Source organism: Neovison vison, chromosome 12 (genome assembly GCF_020171115.1).
Source record: "Neovison vison isolate M4711 chromosome 12, ASM_NN_V1, whole genome shotgun sequence".
Lineage (NCBI taxonomy): Eukaryota > Metazoa > Chordata > Mammalia > Carnivora > Mustelidae > Neogale > Neogale vison.
The window spans coordinates 122,777,328-122,803,077 of record NC_058102.1 but is presented as its reverse complement, the minus strand read 5'-3'; the positions used below and the strand labels follow the sequence as shown (position 1 = coordinate 122,803,077).

The window sequence follows — 25,750 nt, the reverse complement described above, 5'->3', positions numbered from 1 at the left end:
TGCCCCTCTGGCCTCTTCCCACTCTTTCTTCCCTGCCTGTCTGTCCGCCTCCAGCTACCTCTTCAGTTTCTATCCCAAGGCCCCTGTCTTTACCCGGCATTCTGTCCCTTCTCACCTGAACCCCTTTGTGACAGCCGCTTGGCCCACCTCCGGCCCCTCCGCCGGCCATCAGAACTGGGTGAGCACAAATGCGATCTTCTCCTCCCATCCCGGGAGCCCTGTCAACACCCCTGCAGGCCGCCTCCCCTGCGGGGCTCACACAGCCTGCACCTGGCTTCTGGGGTCCCCCGCCCTCCCCAGCCTCCCCCGTCTCAACACACTGGCCCTGCTTCCAGGTGTGCGCTCCCCTCCATCTACCCCCACTCTGCCTCCAGACACCGTCAGGGATGCCACCCACAAAGTTCTCTCGAGGTTTCCTCTGTACTTTTTCACATAGAGCTCCTCTTTTGGTGCTTAAAACACTGGTAATTAAGCCGTGCCCATGAATCCTTCTGTACTCCTGAGCCCTGGGACAGCGGACCCTTTGTCTTCTTCATTTTCATGTATCCAGTGCCCCTTGCAGAGGAGACTCTGGGTGCATGTCTGGACCACCATCAGGAGGCTCAGAGCATCTGGTGCAGTCATTCCCAGACTGGGGCAGTTTTGTCCCCTAGGGACGTTAGGTGGTAGTGTCTGGGGACTTTTTTGGTTGTCACAACTTCAGAGCTACTGCTGGCATCTGGCGGCTGGAAGCCAAGGGTGCTGTCAGCTGTGTTTCAGTGTGCAGGCAGCCCATGCCCCTCTCCCAGCAGCTCCTGGGCCTGAAATGTCAATAGGGCTGAGACTGAGGACTCCTGACCTCATCGGAATGGAGACCGATGGCATTTGGACTTCGTGAGCTGCTGGATATGGTTGATCTTTCCGCGTAGTTCTGTAAATCTTGTTGAGTACCAGCAACATCTAGGACACCGTGCAATGTGTTGTACAGCACACCTGCTTTCAAGGAGCTTCCACCCGGAAGGGGAGAGGAGATGGGAAGTTCGTGTTTATCCTGTACCTGTTCTGTATGTGGAGGCACTGCCAGGCATCGTACATGTGCGCTCTGATCTAGCATCACAGCAGCCTTATTACGAGACAGGCATGATCCATACCTGTTTTAGAAATAAAGAACCTGGGCGCCTAGGTGGCTCAGTGGGTTAAGCCACTGCCTTCGGCTCAGGTCATGATCTCAGGGTCCTGGGATCCAGTCCCGCATCGGGCTCTCTGCTTAGCAGGGGGCCTGCTTCCCTTCCCCTCTCTCTGCCTGCCTCTCTGCCTACTTGTGATCTCTCTCTGTCAAATAAATAAATAAAATCTTTAAAAATAAAATAAAATAAAAAGAATCTGAAGTCCAAAGTCACTCAAATAGAAGACGGCAGAAGAAAGATTTAAATGTAGAGCTGAGTGATTCCCCTGATCCATGATCTCGTCTCATGGTTCCTCTGATTAGGGAGATGTATACATTTCTAAATAAACCTAAAAGAGGGCACAGTAAAATCCGTGCTGGAGGAGCGCCTGGGGTCCCAGTCAGGTAAGCATCTGCCTTCAGTTCAGGTCCTGACCCCAGGGTTCTGGGATCAAGCCCCTCCAGTCCAGCCCACTGCTTACTGGGGAATCTACTTCTCCCTCTCCCTCTGCCCCTCCCCACCATTCGTACTCTCTCTCTCACAAATCTTTTGTTTGAAAAAATCCATGCTGGAGAAAGATATAAAGAGCATTTAGAGGTTGGGGTGGGATCAAGGGCGTCTCCATAGAAGAGGTGGCATTTAAGACACATCTTGGAGGACGTGTAGGACGTGCAGATAGAGACTATGGGGGAAAGGCACGAACACGTGTATGGAAGCACAGAGCTGTGCAGTCCTGCTTGGCCAGAGGGTGAGAGGTAGGCATGGTGTACCAGGAAGGGAAACTGAAGTTAGGATTGCAAGACTTCCTTTTTGCCTCTTATAAGAGAATGACTGTGGGCAATTCACTTAACCTTTCTGGGCTTCTGCTTCCTCGCTCATAGAGAGGAGAGGGTTCTTTCATCACAAGATTGTTGTAAATATTAAGTGAAATACTATGTGTATGAGAACTTCGTGGGGTTACTTGGGTGGCTCAGTTGGTCAAGTGTCTGACTCTTGGTTTCAGCTGGGGTCGTGATGTCAGGGTCATGAGATTGAACCCCACCGAGCACAGAGTCTGCTTGTCCCTCTCCCTCTGCTCCTCTCCCTGTCCTCTGTCTCCAGTCAATAAAATCTTTTAAAAAAGAACCTGTAAATTCTTATGTCTGAACTACACCTCTCCCTTACAGGACAGGAACTGTAGTAGTCTGGGTCTGTGCTGGTCTAGAATTGTCCCCGCCATCATTGTTTGCTGAGTGGTGGCCATCCACTGAAGGTCTCTGAGCGGAGAAGGAATGTGACCAGAGTGACCTTAGGAAAGTCTGTGTGTCCGTAGATAGAGCAGCAGAGGGGAAAGGCTGGAGCACAGTTAAGGCAAGGGGTAAGGTAGGGTGGAGGCAGAAAAGGAGATGATGCTGCTGGAATTGACGAGAGGAGATGAGCCACCCCGGGCAGTGAGTGGATGCTTAGAAAAATCGAAGGGGAAAATGACGGTGGCCTGGAAGCAAAGCTGGTGTTGAGCAGAATGGGGGTGTGGTGAAGTGGGAGAGGAAGTAGGGATGGTGTTGGAGTGCCTGCGGGGCCTCCAGGTAGAGGTGTCCGGAAGGCAGAGGAAGTGCAGACACGGGGCTTGGAAGAGCATGAGGCAGACAGGGAGGCCACCGTGGAGGGCAGGCAGTAAGGTAAGAACCCAGAAACAGAGGAGGCAGCTGAAAGCAACCCCGTAGGAACTGCTTCATCCGGAGGTGGGAGGAGAAAAAACATACTTGCAGAGGAAAAAGCTGGCTGACTTGAGCGAGTAGCATGCGGGACTGTGAGCGCCAAGCAGGAGGGGTTTCTGGGCGGGGGTGGTGAACAGTGTGGACCATTGTGAAGAGGTCAGTGAGGAGGATGGCCGAGAAATAGTCCTGGGCTTGCAGATTGTACAGTCATCCATTGACATTTCCGAGGGCGGTGTGTGGTGTGGGTAAAAGCCAGATGGTTGGGGGTTGGGTGGAAGGAGAGGAGGCAGTCCCTTAAGGGGACAGCAGCACTGAAGTCCTGTTTTGGTGTTAATTTCCTAGATGAGGAAGGAATGGGTGTGTTTGTTGGCTGTGGAGGAAAGGCCAGTGGAGAAAGATGATTGACAAAGGCAAGAAGTCTTGCAGCATCAGAAGCAGAAGTTGGGGTAGAGGCTTGGGTTGACCCTGGAGGAAAGCAGGGACAGAAGGCGCAAGAAAAGAGGAAAGAGAGAGATTTTGGAGTACCCAGTGGTTTTGGTAGCACAGGGGCTGAGCACTGGGGATGCAGGTAGAACCCCAAGTCTGAGAAAAATAGAAAATTTGAGCACCCGCTGTTGTGGGGAATGCGGGAGAAGCATCCAGAGAAGACCTAGCCAGGCTTGTCCCCTCAGTCCTCCCAACCCCAGCCAATCCCGCCTCGTCCTGGAACTGCGGAAATCCAGCCGTGCTGATAGAGGAAGATGGGCGTGAGGACATGACTGCTCCCCCAGCCACTCACAGACGCTTTCGTGCCATTTACACTGAGGCCTAGAGTAGCTTCGACCCTTCCCTAACTCCTCAGATGCTTCTTTGGTCATTTCAGCAGGCAGAGAGAGGTCTTGCCTTTGCTCTGTGTCTGGGGGTGTGTTTGGTCCCTCAGCAGACAGGGATCCGTGTCATGCTGGTCACAGCTTGTGTCCAATCAGCTGGACAGGCCATGTCCCTGGCTAGTTAACCTGCCCCCGGCATCACCTCTGTTTGCCCCCCACCCGCCAGCCACAGCAGATAGACCCCAGATGTCTGGCTCGTGACCAAGTCCTCCTGCACAGAAAAGGAAGGGGAGGCAACTGAGGGAGGGCAGAGCAGGGGTGGGGAGGAGAGAGTTGCATCTCCCAACGAAATGCATGATATTCCAGAGAACAAGAGAAGGCTGCAAGTCTGTTAGAGAGAGGGAGGTAGGGAGAGGGGGAGGGGCAGCCAGAGGCCCCTGAGAGCCGAAGAGCGGCTGGTTCTGGGGTCTTCACGTTCCAGGCCAGTCCCCATGAGGGGGTCAGTGTGATTCCCCCTTCACCTGTCAGCAGCCACCCTTTTCCAGAGGCCTGAAAGGGGGCAAGTGTCCCACCCTGTTCTGCCTCAGCCCTCATGAGGACAAGTCCCTCTGCCCTGTCATACTGTAGACACTTTTCTTATTTAGCAAGTCCGTTTCCCCCACATGTGTAACCCAGGTGAGCATCGGCAGCATTGTTTAGATTGAAGAACAGTAAAGAAAGAGAAATAAGTTCTCGGAAAGTCACTGTAACTGACAGCCATAATAGGAGCAGGGAAAAATGTTGCGTAGCTCAGGTGAGGGTGTGAAAAAGAAAAGGTTGGCTTTGACTTTCTATCTCCAAGCGCAGCAGAGAGAAGAGCAGAGAAGCAGACTACTCCTCCTCAGGCATGGGGATTCCTTGAGGGTGCAAGGTATCCAAACTCTGTGCAGACCGAGGAGGGGACAGGAGGAAGACATCAGTCTTCTGTGACATCAAAGGAAAAGACCAGACTGAGCAGAGCTGGGAGTGAACAGAGACAGACACTTGGAGGCTAGTGCACGGCCGTGGGTTGTTTTGGGGGTAGAGATGCCATGGGGCTTTGAGACCAGGGTACGTATCTGTCCAGTTAGTTTCAGTGGAGGTGACAGAAGGTAGATAGGAGTCATGACTTTAGGCATCTGGCTCCCAGGGGCCTGAAAGTGGGGCCTGTGCTTCACGGAGTGGAGAACCAGTCATCTGAGAACTCAGGTGATTTTTAGGTGCTTTGGGGTGCATCTCATTCTCCGCTACCTCAGTGGTACTCACTCCAGGTACCCCAGACTTCACATCTGTCAGGCTTCTGCGGCCTGGCTTATAGGAAGAGAAATGTGGCCTCTTTGGGGTGCCTGGGTGGCTCAGTTGTTACGTGTCTGCCTTTGGCTCAGGTCATGTTCCCAGGGTCCTGGGACTCCCTGCTCAGTGGGGATCCTGCTTCTCCCTCTCCCATTCCCCCTGCTTGTGTCCCCTCTCTTGCAGTCTCTGTCAAATAAATAAATAAAATCTTTAAAAAAAAGAAATGTGGACTCTTTGATACCTTTGAGCTCTGAAACACCCTTCTGCTAGAACCCTTTTGGATAAGCGTATTCCCCACTTGAAACTTTCTGATTAGGGTTAAAAGGAACCCTGGGGTAGGTAGACATAAAGACCATGGGCTCAGACAGCCCCAGATCTGGGCCAGGGAGCCCCTAACCGACCGCAGGGGAAACCACAGGCCCCGGGGCAGGATGTGACCAGCACGGCTGGGCGGATCATTGCTTTTGAGGAACGGCTCTTCTAATCCACAGAAGTGTGTAAGTGCCACCACAACTTCCACTTCTATTAATTTGTGTCTTCAGGAGGTTTTTGCTGGTTTTGCGCAAAACGACTTAGCACCTTGACGTCTTGTGATTGTCGCCATAGCATTAAGGGAAAAACAGGTTCGGGTTCTGCAGTCAAAACAACATCTGGAGCACACGCCGCAGACGATGTCTCCACGGGGAACCGCCTGCAGGGGCCCTGCCCGTCCTTCTGCACAGAGGAGCTGCGGGCAGCAATGGGAGCATTTCCACCTCCTTTCAAGAGCCTCCTCCTCAAAGAGGCAACATAATGGGCGATGAATAGGGTGCCCCCCATCCCCAGAGACCAGATGCCATGGCAGCGTCTGCAGAAGCAAAAGCATTAGTTACTGTTGGGCTCTTGTTTGCAATTCTTGTCCGGGGCTGCCCGTGGAATTCCCTTGCTCTGCCTCCACTTGGTCTGTGGAGGTAAAGCAGATTTTACCAGAAGATTGAGGAGGTGTTTGTAACAGTCTCAGAGGGTATTGCTTGCTTTGTTTACATAAAGAGATGAACCGTCATCTGTTCCTTTCACCCGTGTGGACTTCCTTTCCTAAAATGTTGCCCCCCTCCACGGGCAAATGCTGGGCAGTGAAAAGCTCACTCACAAATAGGACTTGGAAAGCTTTTATGTTAAAAACCTAAATAACATCCTGTGTCAAAACAAACGTGACAATGGGCTATTATTTCTAGCCCTATAATAGCATGTTGTCACATCTCTATGCCCTGCGCCAGTGGGGGAGGGGCGGAGATGCGGGGACCAGGGGGAGGGGCGGGGGAGGCGGACGCGCTGCTGCACGGAGAAGCGCTTCCTGGTTGCCGGAGATTTACTGCTCCTCTGGGAGGTAACTCAGAAGTTCATTTCTGCAGGTGCCCGGCCACAGCCCCGAGTTCACTTCCAGAGGAGAGCTCTGCGGCTGCCTGAGAACACCAGCTACAGCGACCTCACGGCCTTCCTCACGGCCGCCAGCTCCCCGTCCGAGGTGGACAGTTTTCCTTATTTGCGAGGACTGGATGGAAATGGAACAGGTAATTGGAGTCTGTTCTCTTCTCAGCTGGGGTTTCTGTGTCTGAATTTTTGCATGTGGCTCGAGGCGTTAGGACTAACTGGAAGAACCAGAATTGTGAAGTTGGAGCGTGTTGGAAACGGTGTTAGGGGTTCCTGTCTACACCACGGCGGGAATACATGTGAGTACGTTCCTCTCCTTCAGCCATCCTGCCTCACGTCCCTTCGGAGCTCCCCTTTGATAGATTAAATGTAATTCAGAGAAGTGCTTTTAATTGAAGTTGGGTTTTTTTCCCCCAAAATATAAGGCTCTCTGCCCCTTGTCCCACTTGTCTCTGGAGTGGGTGCCCCCCCGCAGGGATACCCAGCTCCTCCCACCCACGGGTCACAGCGGGGAGGGGAAGAGGGGCAGTGGCTCTGATGCAGAGAGGCAGGACAATGGGCCCTGTCATGTCTAGGAATCAGGAGCGTTTAGGAGCAGGAGCCTCGGCTCTCTACCGTGTGTCACCCCGCATTTTCCCACATCTTCCCATCCTCTGCACTGTTCTCTCCACCTTGACTTGGCAAACAGCGGTCAGGCTTTGATGTTGATTTGAATCCAGGCCTCTAAGTCAGCTCGGTCTGTGTCACCCTAGACTGGCCTGACACAGAGCTAAAATATCAGAGAAACTAAAAACCAGCAGCCAGAAAGTATGTAATAATTCCTTACCGGTAAAAAAAAGGACTGGCTCTCAGCCAGTGGTGCCTTTGGCACTCGCTGGGTCCCTACTCCTCGGGACTGGAAGGTGGAGGCTGTGGAGGTCCTGAGTCATTTCTTGTCTCCCTTCTTCTTTTCTTGATACTTTGGACTAGTCACAACATAAACGTGAAAACTGGAGTCTGTTCTGGGCGAAATCCCGCTAGGTGAGGAGGTGACCGCATTTTCCCAGAAACGCTTTTATTGAATTTCCCTGACTTGTCCGGTGCTTTCCATAAATGGATCTTGGGTCCTTCTGAAAAAGCTTGTACACCTGCAGCATCTGATTCATTTTGTAGAATGCTGCCGAATTTCTGGTGACTGATCAAAGTGACCTGGTAGCTGGTAACTCCCTTTTCGCCTGTCGCTGGCATCTGCTTTCAGAAATGGTTCTTCCAGTTTTATGCGTGATGAAAATGCAATTAAGATCAGTAATTGGCCATCAGATAAAACCGCATGGCAGTCACTTTAAGTAAACATTATTGGGGGAAATGTTGGCTTTTACTTTAAGCGTATGGCTTGAGGAGAAAAGTCGTATTTCAGGGAACACGAAAAAGTACAATTTGAGACCATCGTGCAACCTCCTGCCAGTGTCCCCAACAAATGGTGCACAATCACAGAACCCTAACTTGGAGGGACAGCCTCATTCCTCAGAGCTCATTAATTTTTCTGTGCCCCACTTCCAAGAGCTCTTGAATAAATTATGAAACCCGAGATGAGGAGGAAGGGAGAAGAATGCAAAGACATAGAACTATTGATTTTAGTGGGGTTTGCTTTATTTTAAAATCACTCCGTTATTTCAGAGGAAAGAAGGAAGGTCTTCAGAAGGTTACATACAACTTCTTTTCCATTGAAATAACTGACAGCTGATGTGGGAAGAGGAATCAGACACTCCTTGAGCGCTGCCAGGAAAGGCGGCCACCCCTAGGCGTGTTGGTTCACACTTGTGAGGGCAATAGGAGCGTGGGCTTTGCTGAGCACCCCGACATCTCGTCAACTAGGTGCCTGTCTCTGGTTTTGTGGTGCAGAGCCTCTCCTCCCCGCACCCCCCACACTTGCTCATGGCAGGGCCACAAAAGCCCGGCCTGGCCCGGCCCACACATAGCTATGAAATGGCGGGTCGTAACTGGAGTCTGGGAATGGTGAATGCAGGCCGCGAATGGGACTGGAAAGGGCTCTGGAGGCTGGTTTTCTCGGAGTATTCTTGGTTGTGTCCAGTCAGTGGGAGTTTCCAGAGTTGTAAATAGAACAACTCAGCCAGATGGAGGTTTGGCCCACTTTCTCATTCATTCCCCTGCGTCCACCTGCTCCACAGTTTCCTGGTGTCACACGGGGCAACCTCATCCCCCACAAGGGTCAGAGATGCTCCACTTTCCCGGCATCACACTCCCCACTCTGGTTGCGCTAAGAAGGCACACCACTGCCCTCTGACATTCCCAAAGGTTTTCAAGGAATGACTCCTGCTAGTAACTCCAGGAAGACAGAGAGGAGTCGGTAAAATGACTAACAACCAGCAAAGCTGGTAACAGAAGTCAAAGCTGGACAGAACCCTAGATGCTCTCCGAACCGAACCCCTCATATTACAAGGGATGGGTTGGAGGCCTCCTAAGCTTGGTCCAGTGGTGCTGCCCCTCACCCTGCTGGCTTTGCCTGACTATGATCTTTATTCGGTCATGACAGGAGCCTGGTAACATCAGGAGGGAACAAGAAGGAAAGACCTTATTATATGCAGACCTCAGTGCTTTGTTGCAGTCTTAGAATAAGGCCTGGAAGAGAAACAATTGAGCCCTTCCAGAATAAAGAGAGTGGGAGGGTAAAGAGAGAGTGTTTGGGAAGGCATAGAGTAGGAGTGGACATTTAGCAGGGCACTGAGAAAGAGAAAAGAAGCCTCAAGAAAGCGGGTATCACTGCCTACAGTGTCTTCTAATGGAGAGCTTTTAAAAGAACCTTAAATCCCATGAACCTAATGTATATTGCTTTAACTAAGATGCCCTTTTCTGCAATGCTGTACTTACTTCTGAATGTTTATAGCTGAGTCTGTTTTCTTTCCATAGGCTTATAGGAAAGCATCTAGTCCAGATGATGCAGATAAGAAAAACAAATCCCTCAGGAGCAAAGTAACTTGCCTGAGGCCACGTGTGCAGCTAGAGGGGGGCATCGGGTACTGGAAGCCCGGCTTCCTGGATGAGGAGTGTGCAAAAGAAAAAAGGAAGGGAGAATTCCTGAGTGGGCATGAGGAGGTGGAACTAAGTGGGAGGCAAGGTTGGGTGATGAGTCTGGAAGGTTTTTCTAGCCTACCTGCTGCTTCCCTCTGCGGACCTCCTGCTCAGGTTTGCTGGCGGCAGCAGCACTCCCCAGTTGAGAACATAGGTTCAAGTTGTTTATACCAAGTCTAGTGAGTTCCTGAATTTCTCTTGGTTTTCACTTCTGTCTCATCCAGAGAGTCTAACAGAACCTAGAGAGGTACATGGTAGACCTACCTGGCTTTTTATACTCCTGTGTCTTCTTGGGGCAGTTGGCACGTTTAGGTCTCCATCCAGAAGATGCTTTGACCAGAAATCTGGTAAATCCTGGGTTTGGATTTTCTTTACCCTAAAGTGAAATGGTCAGACTGCAAGATTTCAGAACTTGAACCTGATTCCAGGATGGACCTTTTGATGAAATTCCCATCATCATGCCTTTTCCTTCAAGGACAGAGATGGGCATAAATTGTGAAAGGTAGCACTGTCGTGACCCATATATACATTGTCCTACAAAGGGTTTAGCTATAACTGGTGTTGAACCCTAAAATTCACTTAGATTCACTTTAAATGTTTATATCTAGTCCTAAGTGGAGGTTTGCATTAACTCAGGGAGTTGATGGGTTGGTAAATATCTAAGTACCGTAAGAAATCCTATAGATTATGTTCTGATGGAGCTTACATTTTTTTTTATCACCATGCTTTTGTCATTGTGCTCAAGATTTAAAATTATAACAGAAAACATTTTGTGTGATATTATATTTCACTGGAGAAAAATTATCCTGAAATGGATTACTTAAGTATATAAATATAATATCACTGTCATAAGCATTCCCTGATTTATCTATAAAGTAGGCAGTCATTAAAGCATAGGCTTGGGTAAAAGCCCTCTAATGTAGAATAATTGGGGTATTAAATTCCTTTTAAACAGATCAAAATAACAATGGCAACTAAAATAACTCATAAATATTTCAAGTCCAAGTTTTCAGTAGTTTACTTTTAGTAGAAGCATTCCTTGGGGGGAAACCCCCCCCCCTTTTTTAAGCAGTCTCTAATTTAAAACATTTGGTTTCACAATGGGGCTCTGCCAAATAATTTACACGTGCATGGGGCTGACTTTGTCTAGGAGTTGATGTCAGGGATTTCTGCACATCCTGTCCTCTCACTTTATAGATGAGTCTTTTCCTTTTGAGGTCCCTTTTTGAAAGCAAAGCACCGCAGTGTATTTGGAGTCGGCAAACCTGAGCTTGGATCCCAGACAGACCCCCCACACCCCTGGGGCCAGCTCCTATGACGACTGCCCTCCGTGAGCCTGTTGCTTTTACGTATAAAATGTGGATTTTGCCTGCCTTACAAAGATGCAGTGAGGATTTTAGAAATGCCAAGTGCTTACTACAGTCCCTGGCGTGTAGGAGGCACCGTACTTTGTGAATGGTGGGTGCAGACAGCGGCCTGAGTCCCTCATAGGTCCCTTCTGCACGTGTGATGGAGAATCCCTCTTGCTTGCAGGAAATGGCACCAGGTACGACCTGACCCCAGTCACGGCCGTCAGCGTCCACTTGCTCAGCGGCGATGGGACGCCAGTGCTGGTGGATGGGCCCATTTATGTCACCGTGCCCCTGGCCACGCAGAGCAGTCTGAGGCACAATGCCTACGTGGCGGCGTGGCGGTTTGACCAGAAGCTGGGTAAGCGAGACTCCGTGATTGGCTAGCAGGTGACTTCATGACTGATGGATTTCTCTTTTAAGAAGCCCGTCCAAGTCTCCTTTCCTTGCAGGTACTGAATGCACCGTGAGGTTTCTGGCTGGTGAAACTCACGCCACTGGGCCGTGCAGGTGCACTCTCAGAAGGGTCCTCTTGCTTTTGTTTTTGTGGTACATTTAAGCTAACTTACTTGAGCCTTTAAAGGTTATTAGAGCTAAAATCAGCTCCGCTAATCTTTAACCTTTTATCCTGTGAAAGTTCTATCCTCTCTCTCGGTCATGTGTTTTTTTAAGTTAATGAAAAAGGAAAAACATTGCCAAAATGTCCCCAAAGAGAAACTAAAAAGGAGCCATAATCCCCCTACCTAGAGAAAAACCACTCATCGAATTTTGCATTACATCCTCCTGGTCGTTCCGCCATGCACGTATGTGATAGGTTTCTGTTGCTGGATGACAGATTGCCCCAAGACTCAGCAGCTTCAAACAACACTGAGCATCTCTTAGCTCACGTTTCTGGAGGGCCAGGGGTCCAGGCAGAGCCCAACTGGGAGGGTGGTTTCTGGGTCAGGGCCACTAGCAAGCTTGCAGCTGGGCCGCCAGCCAGGGCTGTGTTCATCTCGGGGTCCGGTAGGGGCTGGTGACGCGCTTGCAGTCCCGCAGGGCTGTTGCAGGCCTTGGCTCCTCACCAGCCTTGGTCTTTAGGTCGGAAGCTTCCATTCCTTGCCAGGGGGTCCCCCCATAGGGCTGCTCACACCATGGCAGCTTGCGTTCACCGGAGCAAATGACCCAAGGGAAAAAGAGTAAAATGAAACACAGAAGGACAAGTGGGCAAAATGGAAGTCACCCAGTATTTTACAGCCTAATGTCAAAGGGGCACACCGTCACTTCTTTCCAGATGCTATTGGTCACAGGGCCCAACGTGGGTACAGGGTGGGGTGGACCGTACATGTGTGTGAATGCCCGCAAGTGGGCATCCCTGGGGCCCTATTAGAAAGACTGCGTTCCACAAAATATATTTTTAACAGGAATGGGATTAAATGCTGTACGCTGTTCTGTAACTTGCCTTTAAAAATCACTAGCATATCATAAACATCTTTACCTAGCATCCACTGTGAGTCCGCAACGTCAGAATTAATGATTGCGTAGTATTTCATTATGTCAGTGTGCCATAATTTGGTGGCCCTGTGCCCTAGAACTAGAGAAAACATTGCTGTTCTTACCAGGGCTGGGATAAATATCTTTGTAGCTAAATCTTTAGGCATGGCCATGATTGTTTCCTTAGGATAAAATTTTAGAGGAAGTGATGCTGCTGGATTAAAAATGTATGCAATTCTAAAGCTTTTAATACATCCTTCCAGACTGTTCTGTAGGAAGTTTTATAGTTGATACTCATCACAGCAATATGGGCTCCCATGTTTGTGTGCTTGGATTTCCATACCGTCTTCATTCTTACACCCCTTGGGTATGCCGTCCCTTGAAAGTCAAGCTTGAAAATACCAGTTTTCAGATGCCCTCGTCCAGGATTTTAAAGCATTAGCTGATTTTGCACAAAGATTATTGGGAGATGTTTGATGTCCAATGTGTTTTCAAAGATACCTAATTCCATGAGTAGTCAAATCATAGTTCTGGGAATTTATATTTGAAAAGAAATGCCTGTTGGGTAGGGTAGGGTTTGGTTTGGTTTGGTTTGGTTTGTTTTATTTTGTTTTGCTTTCCAAATAATTACTAACAGGAGCCATAATTGTGTGGAATTCACTGATTTTACTAAAGACGTATTAAACTTGACATTGATGGATGGACGGTGCCATTGCATTAACATACACTGCACTGAGATAGGCTACCACCGACATGTGTACTCCATGACTTAGGACATAAGGAGCCCAGCACCTCCCAGAAGCCAACAAATTGAGAGGGACCTGACTAGGAGAATCTCAGAAGCACACAGGAGAAAGTAGGAAGGAGAAGGGAGACAGCTCGCATTTTATATCCTGAAAACCTGGGTCTGCTCTTATAAAGCTGTAAGTCCCACCTTGGGCAAATCCCCATGCCTGTTTTCTCATTCAGATAAGACATGTGTTTGTCGAGGCTCTTATTTCTTTGTATATTCTGCTTCTCTCCCTTCGACCTCCCAGTTGGCCGCAGACGTGCCCAGGCCAGTGCTCTGGAGCCACAGCATGGCATGTGGTTAAGAGCAAGTGGTCTGGCGGCACACTGGATTAGAACTCCGACTCCGGTACCCACTGGCTGTGTGCCCTGAGCAAATTACTTAACCTCTCTGTGCCTGTTTCCTCAGCTGTGAAAATGGTGATGATAATAATAATACCTAATGTTGTTGAAGTGAGTGTACTAGACAAAGTTCTCCAGAGAAATAACCAATTGTGTGTGTGTGTGTGTGTGTGTGTGTGTGGTGGATAGGTGGGTAAGTAAAGGAGGAAACCGATTTATTTTAAGGAATTGGCTTATACATTTGTGGAAGCTGGCCAGTCCATAATCCGCAGGTCAACCGGTAGACTGGAGATCCAGAGAAGAGCCAGTGCTGCAGTTTGAGCCCAAAGGTAGTCTGCTGGCAGAATTCTCTCTTCCTTGGGGGAGGTCAATCATTTTTCTTAACGCTTGCAACTGACCAGATGAGGCCCACCCACATTATGAAGCATAATCTACTTTACTTAGCCTACTGATTTAATATTGTTAATCTCATTTTAAAAATACCTTCACAGCAACATTGATATGTGCTTGACTAAATATCTAGGAACCATGGCCTAGCCAAGTTGACACAGAAAATTAACCAGTCCAAGGATAAAATGAATTAATGGTTGTAAAAGGCTTAGTAGAGCACCTAGCACAGAGCAAGGACGTTGTAAGAGTTTATAAAGTAAACAGAAGTCTCCCTGTCCTGTAGAAAGCTCTCACAGACTGTGTCCTCTAAACCTCTTAACCCAGATCTCTTGAAGGACTGTTCTTCATGTGCTGCTTCCATTTCTCAGCCCACCGTGATCCCGTTCCTGCTACCAACTCATGGGAAACAGGGTCACCAAGCAGCTGCACAACTCTGAAGGCAGGTGACCTCCTCATCTGCCTTGATGTCTCTGCAGCATTTGAAGGGCTTCCTTCCTTATGAGGGGCCCTCCTCTGTTGACTCTCTGACTCAGTTTTCCCCTGGGTCCTCCTCATCTGCTGGCTGCTGGCCTCTGCCCTCTGCCCAGCTGCTACCTTACCTTACATGAGTTGCTGGGTCATCTCACCTCTTCCCTCACTCCCATGGCTCCCCATGCACCCAGGTGCTGGTTTCTGCTCTGTGTTTCTGACCTTCCAATAGACATCCATTTATGAATGTGCCATGGGAAATTCAAGTCCAAGATGCCTAAAATTAAGGCTTATTAGTGAACTCTCACTCCAGCTTCTAAACCTCTTCGTGTTCCCTTTCTTGGTTAAGGATATCGCCTACCAGATCATCAGAGTAGAAACCAGAGAGTTGTCCCCACTTTATTCCTGCAGCCACATCTGGTCCTGTGTTGCTGTCAGATCAGCACTTTTCAAGCTTTCCCTCTCCCCATCCTCTCCATGTCACCTCTGCCTCGGTTCAGACTCTTGCCCCATTTTCTGCCCAATTCCTGTAGCTGTTGGCGTGCCTTCCATCTCTCTTCCCTCCACTAGGTCTTCTGTATCGCTATGTAGATTATTTTTCCAAAGCACAGACCACTTTCCCATGTGAGATTGTCCCCAAGCTACTCGTAGTGAACCAGTCCATGCTTCTCGGGCACACAGATGCCTTCAGAGCCAGCCCCTGCCTATCACTCTGCCTCATTTCAAGCCACTGTCTTCTGCACACCTGCATTGCTACAGCACCAAACTGTCTGCTCTTCCCCTTTCCCGGCTGCGCTAAGGGGTCCCCATAGCGTGTCACATTATGTGGGCGGGATCTCTGTTTTCAAATCCCTTTCTCCAACCCCTAAATAGTCACGTAGCCCTTCTCACTTAAATTGTATGTATTACAGGGATACTAGAAAGACATATGGGCAGGACCTTGCATTTTCTTAGTTATCAGGGCAGTTGAATGTATTATGAAATAACATTTGTACTTCAGAGGACTGTCTACACAGAAGACAATCATATACGTATGAACAGAGAGATTGCACGTACTGCGATCATGGCAGTCCTTGTGAGGCAGACAGGAGGAGTCAGAACCGGAGAGATGGCAACAGGGTGTTGGAAGCAGAAACTCAAGTGATGTCCTTTGACTATGGAGGAAGAGGTCACAGGCCAAGGAACACAGGCAGCAATGAGAAGCTGAAAAAGGCAATTCCACAGATTTTCCCCTGGGAGCCTCCTTCCTCCAGAAGGATCCAAGCCTGTGGACACCTTGACTTGGGCTCTGGGGAACTGACTTCAGACCTTTCACTTCCAGAACTACAAGAGAATACAGTTGGGTTGTGATTTTTTTTTTTAAGATTTTATTTATTTATTTGACAGACAGAGATCACAAGTAGGCAGAGAGGCAGGCAGGGGGTGGGGGGGGAAGCAGGCTCCCTGCTGAGCAGAGAGCCCGATGCGGGCTCAATCCCAGGACCCTGGGATCATGATCTGAGCTGAAGGCAGAGACTTTAACCCACTGAGCCACCCGGGTGCCCCAGGTTATTTTTTTTTATAGCAACCTAAAGAGACGAAGATGCTGGAACACAACCATACCCATTTGTGGATGGTCTGCATGAGTGCTGTCTCATTATGCCCGTGGAGCTGAGTGGATGAGACAGAGACTGGATGTCCCCACAAACTTAAAATACGTACTGACTTCATACAGAAAAATGTGATCCTTGATCTAAAAGGCCTGCAACAGGGAAGCTCTTAACCGTTCTAGTATTAGAACGTAGATTCTAGGGGCGCCTGGGTGGTTCAGTTGGTTCAGCATCTGTCTTCGGCTCAGGTCATGATCTCAGGATCCTGGGATCGAGCCCTCCATCAGGCTCCCTGCTGCCTCTGCCTGCTGTTCCCCCTGCTTGTGCGTGCTCTCTCTCTCTGACAAATAAATAAAATCTTTAAAAAAAAAAAAAATGTAGGGACGCCTGGGTGGCTCAGTTGGTTGGACGACTGCCTCCGGCTCAGGGCGTGATCCTGGAGTCCCGGGATCGAGTCCCGCATCAGGCTCCCAGCCCATGGGGAGTCTGCTTCGCTCTCTGACCTTCTCCTCGCTCATTCTCTCTCTCACTGTCTCTCTCTCTCAAATAAATAAATAAAATCTTTAAAAAAAAAAAATGTAGATTCTAGCTCATGGTCTGCAGGCCCGAAGTGGGGGTGCCTGGTGCAGCCACAGTCCGTACTTCCTGCCCTCCAGGTAGCCCTCCAGCATTGTGCCAGGAGTGAGAATTGATGCCCAGAGTGATAACAGCTTTGTTATAGGGCAAGACTTCAAACTCTCTAAAGAAAGATGAAATCGCTTTTACTCCCATGGGACTTTTATTTGAAAAATAAATCCGCATGTTAACACTAACTTGAATACCACAGTCCGTGACTGCCAGATAACCAAAGTGTACTCTCAAGAGAGGGACCTAGAGGGGCTCCCTTTAAGACATCGTTAGAGCGGGCTCCGTATCTGATGCTGCCATTTATCGCTCTTGTCTTCTGCTTTCTTTTAGTGGCTACAGTTACCTTTTGTCTTTCTTTTGGAACATACGAGAAATTTTCCATTATACAAATTAGCCACGTGTTCGTCGGAGGATGACCGAATAGATCAGCACTCTGAGAACATAAGTAAAGTTGGATTTTGTTTAGTATGTTACAGCAGTTTGAATTGGCTCATTGTTACGTGTCCTTTCCCAAAAAAAAGCTTTTTTTTAAGAAGTGTAGCTTGCATATACTAGAATTCAGACCTTTGCTGTATTTACATGCAGCACTGAAGCTGTCGTGTTCAAATGCCACTTGATGCTGCAAGGGGTCGGTGGGGGGGACTTGGTATAGTGAGCACAAGTCTTTCTTTTGAGTAGTTAGCGGATTTCTTGAGCTTACGATCTTCTAATGGTGCACTTTTGCAAACTAGAACAATGCCAGTGTCTGTGTCATGGGTGGGCACGGGGGAGGGTGTCGTGGACATGCACACGGCCTCGTCAGTCACGTGCGGGGGTGCAGTGTGTCCTTTGGAGGAAGTGGTTTTCCTGTCCGGGTCTGGCACATGAAGTTTCACTGGTCCTGCTGAATGCATCGTAGCTGAGGCTTTCTGGGCTGTCCAGGAGCATTCTGTCAGCTTGCTTTTACAGGCATTTGCTCTCTCGCCTAGAACTGGGACAGCAGATGGCTGTCCAATGTTCCCCAGTTGTCAGACTGTGATCTGACTTGATGCCCTGAGGGTCAGTCACTTCTGAGCATGCAAACCAGGTCAGTGGTTCGGATTGAAAGTGACCGAGTGACATTGGCCAAGAAATCAACCTTTCGGTTTCTGGATGTGATAAGTTTCTGCCATTTAATGATCAGTTGGGTTACTGGATTTGAATACTCTCATACTAACGAGATGACAGAAATAAAAGCATCTTCTAAGTGGAGCTACATTGTAGAATCCAGTTTTAACTGCCTTCCCAAAACACAGCCTGCAGAGTGTGTGTGGGTTGCTATAGAAATGGCAGTTAGTGAACCACCTCTTAGCATGCCTGTATGGTGCATATGTAGCAGGCAGTCAGGATCCCCTCTCAGAGCTGGCCTGGAGGGGCTTGGTCTCCGCTTCAGACAGTGAACGTGACTGCCGATCCCGGGCTCTCTGAATTAGTCCATTTTGGTAAGTTACAGACAGCCTGCCCTCTGAGGTGGAGCTTGATTTAAAACATAGATCTGGATGTTTTTTCCATTTCATTGTATTTTTTGGTGGGGGGAGGTAGGAATGGGAGTTCTTATAGCACCAAATTATGTTTGGAACTGGCAAAAAAAAAAATGAACCTAATATCACTGCCTTATTTTCTTTCTCTATCCTGAGCCCTACATCAGGAGGAAAGGTGACATACCAAATACTGAGTTGTAAAGACTGAATTATAAGGATGAACTATATTATACAGGCTGGGCAAAAGTTAGAACAAAAGGAGTTCATGTTTCTAGCAATTAAGTGCATATTTACTTGCGTGATATTAATTTTAGAACCATACATGCCATCGTTTATTTTTTCAAAAAGAACAGACTCTGGGGACACCTGCGTGGCTCAATCAGTTAAGTGTCTGCCTTTGGCTCAGGTCATGATCCCAGGGTCCTGGGATCGAGTCCCACATCAGGCTCCTTGTTCAGCGGGAAGCCTCCTTCTCCCTCTGCCTGCCACTCCCCGACTTGTGTGCTATTTCTCTGACAAATAAGTAAATAAAATTAAATTAAAAAGAACAGACTCCGTAGGTAAGAGTACTACAAAGAAGGAAGCAGACTTACCTAATCTTAAGTGTGATGTCAGTAGATCCTTAAGAAAGATGGTAAGAAGTAAGTCTTCTCCCAGAGAAGGCTGTTTCTTAGAAACAAATAAATAACTCCCAGGAAAGGAGTCTCCACTTCCCCAGATGTTAAAATTGCCTGCAAAAGTGAATTCCGGCTTCTGTTGGATATGTCAGAGAAACCAAGGTAATTTACCTGCAAAGAAAGCCGACTGAAATGATGGAAAGGAGAGAAAGGGACACTGGAGGGAGGGACAGGATGTCATTTGGGGACATGGTGGTAATCCGGCGGAACTCTCGCTGACCGGAAATCTCACCTGCCACGTGGCCAACAAACTGGTGTGGTTTCGAGACACAGATGGGCATCTTTTCGCCACAACAGACCATGAGCATCACCGCTTTGATGCGCGGCCCCCGTTGTCCGAGGGGAGAACGCTCAGGCTGAGGAGCCCGTGTGCTGCCGGTGGGGAGAACAGAGGCACAGTGATCTCAGAACACGGACCTTGGTTTTTCAGTTGTTGCCTAGCAACTAAAAAAACCATTCTTGTGATATCAATCCATTCCTAGGAATCGTTAAGCCGTTAGTGTTTATAGCCACCACTGCACCCCACCCCCAGCCCTGAAATGAGACTTTTCAGAGAATAATGAATACCATCACATGGGCTACATTGTCGCTGTGGTTCGGGGCCATTTTTGTTCTGAGACCTTATTCTTACAGACTTCATCTTCCCAGTTGTCACTTTACACAGAACTAGAACTTCTGTGCTTGAGTTTCCCCGAAACCGTTTTGGGGAAGCTTTACAAGTGACTGTTGCCCGCATCGTGGCCTTGGAGTGTGTACAGATCGGTGTGTTCCTCCTGGAAGGAAATGTGTCTTAGGATCAACTCTTCCTTGCCACTTACAGAATATTCACGTTGTGGATTTTCTGTGGCAAATTTTATCCTCCCGCCGGCCTCCCGGTCACCTGGAAGCCTCAGAGCCCCCTTGCGTTGCCACTGCCCCTTGGCCTGCGTTTGAAGCGCTGTGTCCGCCGTGGCTCGTTCTGACGTCATCCTGGGTGAAAAATAGGAAGGTGCAAACTTCCATAATTTACTTTAAAACCTAATAATTTTAAAATGTCTTCTATGTTCAGTTCTCTCCGTTGAAATGGATAATTACCGGGGAAGGTATTTCTGATAGAATTTGCACCGTGTTTAGCAGGAGTCTATAGAGTATGGGCAGCGTGAAGCCCAGCAGTTGAGGCAGCTTGGGCTGGGACACTGGCTCCTCCTAGTAACCAGTGGGTTATTAGTTGTGTGATGTAGAGCAAGCATCTTAACATCCCTGGGCCATAAGTTGGGAACAATGGTAGAGAGCTCTGGGCATGTTAGCCGTCATTATTACAATCATCCCTGCTGATACGGAGCTCATGTTCAGCTTCTACAGTAGGGGTGAAGCAGGATATAAGAAAGGACAGGTACAGGAAAGTCCTAGTGTCCTTAAATTGAATATCCCCTCTCAGCCAGGGCTGCCGTGTGGCTGGGAGGCCCCAGGTATCCAGTCTGACTGGCTGGTACGTACCTTTGTTTCATATTTGTATGAGCTGGTCTATGTTTTGAATGTCAGTGCTGTTTCCCTATTTCCAGATCATTCTTACGGTTCAAAATAGGTTTTGATTTGAGCAAAGCAGGCACGTAAGTCCCCTGCTGTGCCAAACAAGTGTTAGCCTGGCCAGCTGCCCAGTGTCCTAACTTCAGCCCCAGCCTGCTCTAACTTCTTACAATTCTGCACCCTTGATCTTTACAGCAACCTGTGTTATTGTCCTGACCTCCCAGGTGAGGACCCCAGAGAGGAGGACTCAGGTGGGACGAAGATCCCAAGGTCTTCGCTTTGCTGAGGAAGATGCCAGGTTTTTCCAACTGGAACCTTTTGGCCCAGAGAGATTCTTTGGTGTATGGGAATTATTCGCCAAGGGTTTTAAAATCTGAGGTTTGGGTTCTGATATTAATCTTGTAAAACTTAATATGAGGAACATTCTGCATCATCAGGATGCGATACTGAATTTAAAGCTACCGGATACCGTCATTGGCTGGATATACACTAAGGAGCGGACTAGTGGATAGAATAGAATCGCAGAGAGAGAACTGAACTGGGTAGCTGCCATTCATCAGGGACCCCATCATATTAGAAAAGGTAAGATCAAAGTCTGTGGAAAGAGGAGAATTTCTTGGCAAGTTCAGCTAGAAAAAGGTGGCAGGAGAATGGAATCATAGCACACTGAGTTCAGAAACTTCACCCAGGGGCACCTGTGGGTGAAGTGGGTTCAGTGAGTTAAAGCCTCTGCCTTTGGCTCAGATCATGATCCCGGGGTCCTGGGTTGGAGCCCTGCATCGGGCTCTCTGCTCAGTGGGGAACCTGCTTCCCCCTCTCTCTCTGCCTCCCTCTTCACCTACTTGTGATCTCTGTCTATCAAATAAATAAATAAAATTTTTAAAAAAACAAAACAAAAAGAACAAAAGAAGCTTCGCCCTGTGTCTCGGTCCTGTTTATACAAGTGACAAGTGCCCCAGAGTCATCAGGTACTACGTTACATTGCTGTTTTTTATTTTAATTTAATTTGAAATTTTATAGCCTGTTTCTGTTTCTTTTTTAAACTTGCTTTGGTTTCAGACTTTTGTATGAGCTACACTCTTTTATATTGGGATATTTTTAACACATAATGACTTCTTAAATAATTTGAACACATTGCATAAGAATTTTGTTTCCCTTCTAAATTAATTTTGTACGTTAATCAGGTCTGGAAATCATCAGAAGGAAAGATAGTCCTGGCCTTTGCCTATTTTAGGCAAAGTTTCATCAACACTCCAGATTTAATCTTGGAAATATATGTACTACTGAGAAAACCCTTTACATAGGTCATTTTATCTTTTGAACTTTTATTTATAAGATTTATTTATTTATTAGAGAGCACAAGTGGGAGGGACACAGAGAGAGAGAGAGAGAAACCTAGACACTGCGCTGAGCGCAGATCCCAACTCGGAGCTCAGTCCCTATGACCCTAAGATAACAACCTGAACCAACACCAAAAACCAGTTGCTTAAACAACTGTGCTACCCAAGCACCCCCATTTTATCTTTAGGAATAAAATTCTGCCTCTTAGTGCCTCTGACCCTTGGGCAGTACCACCCTTAGCCTGAGCAAGATGGGTAGTTGCTCTAACCCTCCACGTTAAAGGACCTCACTCTGACCCTCATCCAACTGTGTCCTCTCCCCATGGCATAAGACATCCACTGACCTAAAAGGATATGGTCACCTAGAATCTAGAATACCCTTCTGGTACCCTAGACTCCAGGGTTCCCTGCCCACCCAGTCCTAAGCTGGTTTCCAGGTGCCATACCCCAGGTCCTTCTCCCGAAGGGCAGACCTCTCCACGCATATACACATAAACATGTCCCAGAAGGGTGGCCGAGGAGTGCCCGCTGGCTGGGTCATGAGCCTGGACATGGAGTAAGGATCCACATATGCAAGAGGCAGAGGGTGAGTTGAGAAGGGATAGAGGTCTCAGACCAACTCTCCTCATGCCATTTGTTCCAGCACATAACTAAAAGCACTGAAGAATTCTACTGCGGATTCTATAAAGTTATGTTCAAGAGGGTAGGACACTTTTATTTAACAACACAATCACGTGCTTTGTAACTTTTAAATACTTAGATATGTTGTAATGGACATCCATTTCTGCTCTTGTCTTGAGTTCTGCAAACGTTAGGGGTGAGCCTGTCCTTGGGCAAATCACTCCCTTCTCTGAGGCTAGTGTTGGTAGCCTCGGAAATGATAGAGAGAATACCGACCTTTCAAGGTTGTAGAAGGACTGGAGAGAGACAAGGTCCATGAAGCACCTGACATATAACCAAACAGAGATGATGTTCTATGTTGATTTTTTTTGCCCCTTATCCGGAGTTACTCCTTTGAAATTATGTGTGTTGATACGCGTATGCGTGCGTAAACCAGATGCACACACAGAGCAAACCCAGCCTACAGAGGATGCACTCTGTTCAAGGGGTCTGCAGAAGATCTGCAGAAGGACCCTTGCTTGCTCCGAAGTATGACCCAGAGACGCAGCTGTACGTGGCTGCCCAGGGATTTCAAATGGGCAGTTCGAAATGTGCCTGCATTGATGGGGAAGAAAAATAGGATCATTTGGAGAAAGGTTGGGTTTTTTCCTTCCCCTACTCATTCTTGGCTGAGCTTATCCGTTAGCAAAGCAGTTTATATTACTATAAACCAACATTTCTCCTCATTATTCTCAGAGCAGCCCTGGGGGTGGGAAGCTACCATCTTGCTTAATCAGAAAGAAGCCAAAATTCAGCACAAGCACAGCATCCCAGGGAGGGCAGGAGAGACGCAAAACATGATTTCCTCTGGACTCCAGATCCTTCCTTTCCTAGTATATGGGATTCTACTTGCATTCCTCTTCCGTGCCAAGACTTGATGCAGCTTAATAGAACGATGCACCGCATCTAGGAATGCAGAACAGCCCATTCCCGGGGATGTTCGATTTGGCCCATGCGAGTGGTTTGGGGGCAGTTGTTTGTTTGCGGTGTTTTAATTTACTGCCAAAATTTTAAAATGAAAGATTTCCCATGGAATTCTTTGGGCTTCTCTTTTCTGAAAATTGAAGAGTTCAGCAAATATTTATTGAAGAGCTTCTTTGTGCCCTGCTTATTCTAGGGTCAAGGCAATGACAAAACAAAGCTGGGAAGGTTCCTGGGATTGTGACGCTTTCTCTAAATGAAGGCGACAGACAGCAAGCCAGCTTGCTTCATAGAACCTAAGTACGGTAAGACTGTGAGGTAGAGTGATGTCAGAGAGAATGATTGGTTGGTCAGAGCCTTTGGAGAAGTGACATTAGGGCTGAGGTCCCCTAGATACCTAGGAGCCTAATGGGAATATCTTGGGGGCAGAACATTCTGGGCAGAAAACAGTCAATGTAAAGGGCTTAAGGTTGAGATCGATGTGGCCCCATCCGGAGGCAACAGCCGGGTCCGCGGGCATCACTGCCCCTTCACAACCACATCTGTAGGCATTTGAATTTGCCAACTCGTGGCTGGTCCTCTGACGAGTGACTGGGTTATTTTTTTAAATATTGTAGAAATTATTTCTGAAGTCGCATCGAGCACTGGCTGTCCAGTTGGTGCACCACGGCAGCACTGTGGGAAATGCAATCATGGTTTTCCGGAAGAATCGCCACGCCCACAAGAGTGCCAGTGATTTAGAGCTTTGCTGCTTCAAGCGTGGTCCACAGCTAGAGAGCCTGTTAGAACCTCAGATCCACCGAGTCAGAACCTGCCTTTTAACAAGCTCTCTGTTGCAGCAGGCTCTTCAGCAAGCATTGGTTTGAGGCATCTTACTGCATCTGTACAGATGTTTGTTAACTTCTCTGGTACGCTCTCCTTCATCGGGAGGGAGTTTTCTAATGCTGGGGAGTAGTGGCTGTGCCTCCCACAGGCCTGGTCCGCTCCCTCCACCCAGTCTCTTCTGACATATAATTGCAAGATGGATATCGGATTTAGTGGGTAATGAACAAAATTTCCCTCCATATGGGTATAATTAGCCTGTACTTTGATACAGAATATCAAGAAAGAAATAGCTACTTTCTAGAAATTTATATATACCTATTATAAATCCAAAATTCGCTCATTAAATTTTATTAATACTATTATGTATCCTAATGCTTTCAGCTACCTATTTAAGGCATACGCTTTCTATAACTTTGCCAGAATCTTAATAGTTTACCATTACTCTTTTCTAATCCTTGGCTCAGTAAGGCTTCTGATAGCTCAGCTAAAGCTTCAAGGAAAAAAGAAGAGTCACTTGCTTAAAGTTATTTTTAAGAAGGTACTTCTCAAAAATTACCCTAAAAATACCCAGGGAACATGGTGTAGCTGAATACAGGTTCATTTCTTGTTTTAATTTCTAATAATTCAGCGTATCTCTGATTTTATGCTTAAACGGAAGGTTGTTGGTTGTAGTGAGTTGCCCTTAATTTTATTCTTATTTAAATCAGTTCTGAAATGTGGTTGCCTGAAGCCCTAAGACTCCAGCCATCTGTACAAAACTTTTTCCTCTTCAGTTTGATTGCTTTCAACAAGAATGGTTGGATAATTGACACAATGTAAATACTTTGCTATGTAATTAAGAAGAAATGCCTCCCCCTCAAAGATCTCATGGAAGAAAAATTCTAAAGAAGGAAGCATAGCTACTCAAAGGCATGAACTTGAATTTGGGGAGAAACAAGAAGGCTGTGCCACAGTATCATCAAAGTAGAAATTGTCGCCACTTCTGCTATACTGATACCTGTGACTTAGGGCTGATGGAGTTGTATATTTGTATATTCGTATATTCACCGTGCTAGTTACTGAGCAAGGGTCACAGAGCTGGAAAGAGAACACGGTTACTGGCCATGGCCAGCAGCTGAGAGGCGAGACCGTCGTGGGTTCCTACCACAGGTTCACACCTGTCCCACCTCTCACTATAAATGTCCCCAAATATCTTGCAGTGGAAAGTGCAGGTGTAGGAGTCGAAACAGCCATGTTTCACAGCATGGCTGTTCAGAACTTCTTGGAGGTGGGTTTTCTGAGTGGCTGTAGAATGTCCTCATGAGTCCCAGCTCCTAGACCTAGAGGCATTCACCTCAGTCTCTTTCAAGAGAAATAGAACAATTTGAATATGTCAGCTGCAGAGGGAGAGCACCCAACTACCAGTACCTGCCTGAGGATCTGACAAGAGCATTTTGAAACAGCTCCAGGATTGTTCCTGGGACCCTTCAGGCCCTCTGCCGCGCCCTCTGCCGCATGTGCACAGTTCACATAGCTAAAAAGTGGCAGAGCTAGAAACTCACCTGCAGGATTGTCTTACGCTGGGGAAGGCGTCCATGCAGTCAGCTGGCCCTTCAGACAGCTGGACTTGTGTCGGCCCCGTGTCGGTGACATGCCTCACTGCAGGAGCAGTGGGTTATGTCCCTGTGTATCGCCTAATGCACAAGGGGTCAGCTTTGGCAATTAGTTCAAGTGTCAGTTGTCACTTAGAGTTTCCTTTTCAAAATCAGTAGTGCTCCCAATATCAGGGTTTTCTCTGCCTGTTACCAGATGCAGAGATGAGTTAGCATGGTTCCTATAAAAGGGACTTCCAGGAGGAGGAAATATGGCAGGCAA

At 47.8% G+C, this 25,750-nt stretch overlaps 1 protein-coding gene across 1 annotated transcript in view; it reads left to right on the top strand.

Annotated features, from left to right (window-relative positions):
- Positions 1 to 25,750, top strand: part of FAM171A1 (family with sequence similarity 171 member A1) — a 127,796-nt gene that overhangs the window by 89,032 nt on the left and 13,014 nt on the right. The window contains exons 4-5 of the mRNA XM_044226629.1: positions 6,354 to 6,512; positions 10,975 to 11,151. Coding sequence (XP_044082564.1) covers positions 6,354 to 6,512; positions 10,975 to 11,151 — 336 coding nt within the window. The remainder of the gene's footprint in view (positions 1 to 6,353; positions 6,513 to 10,974; positions 11,152 to 25,750) is intronic.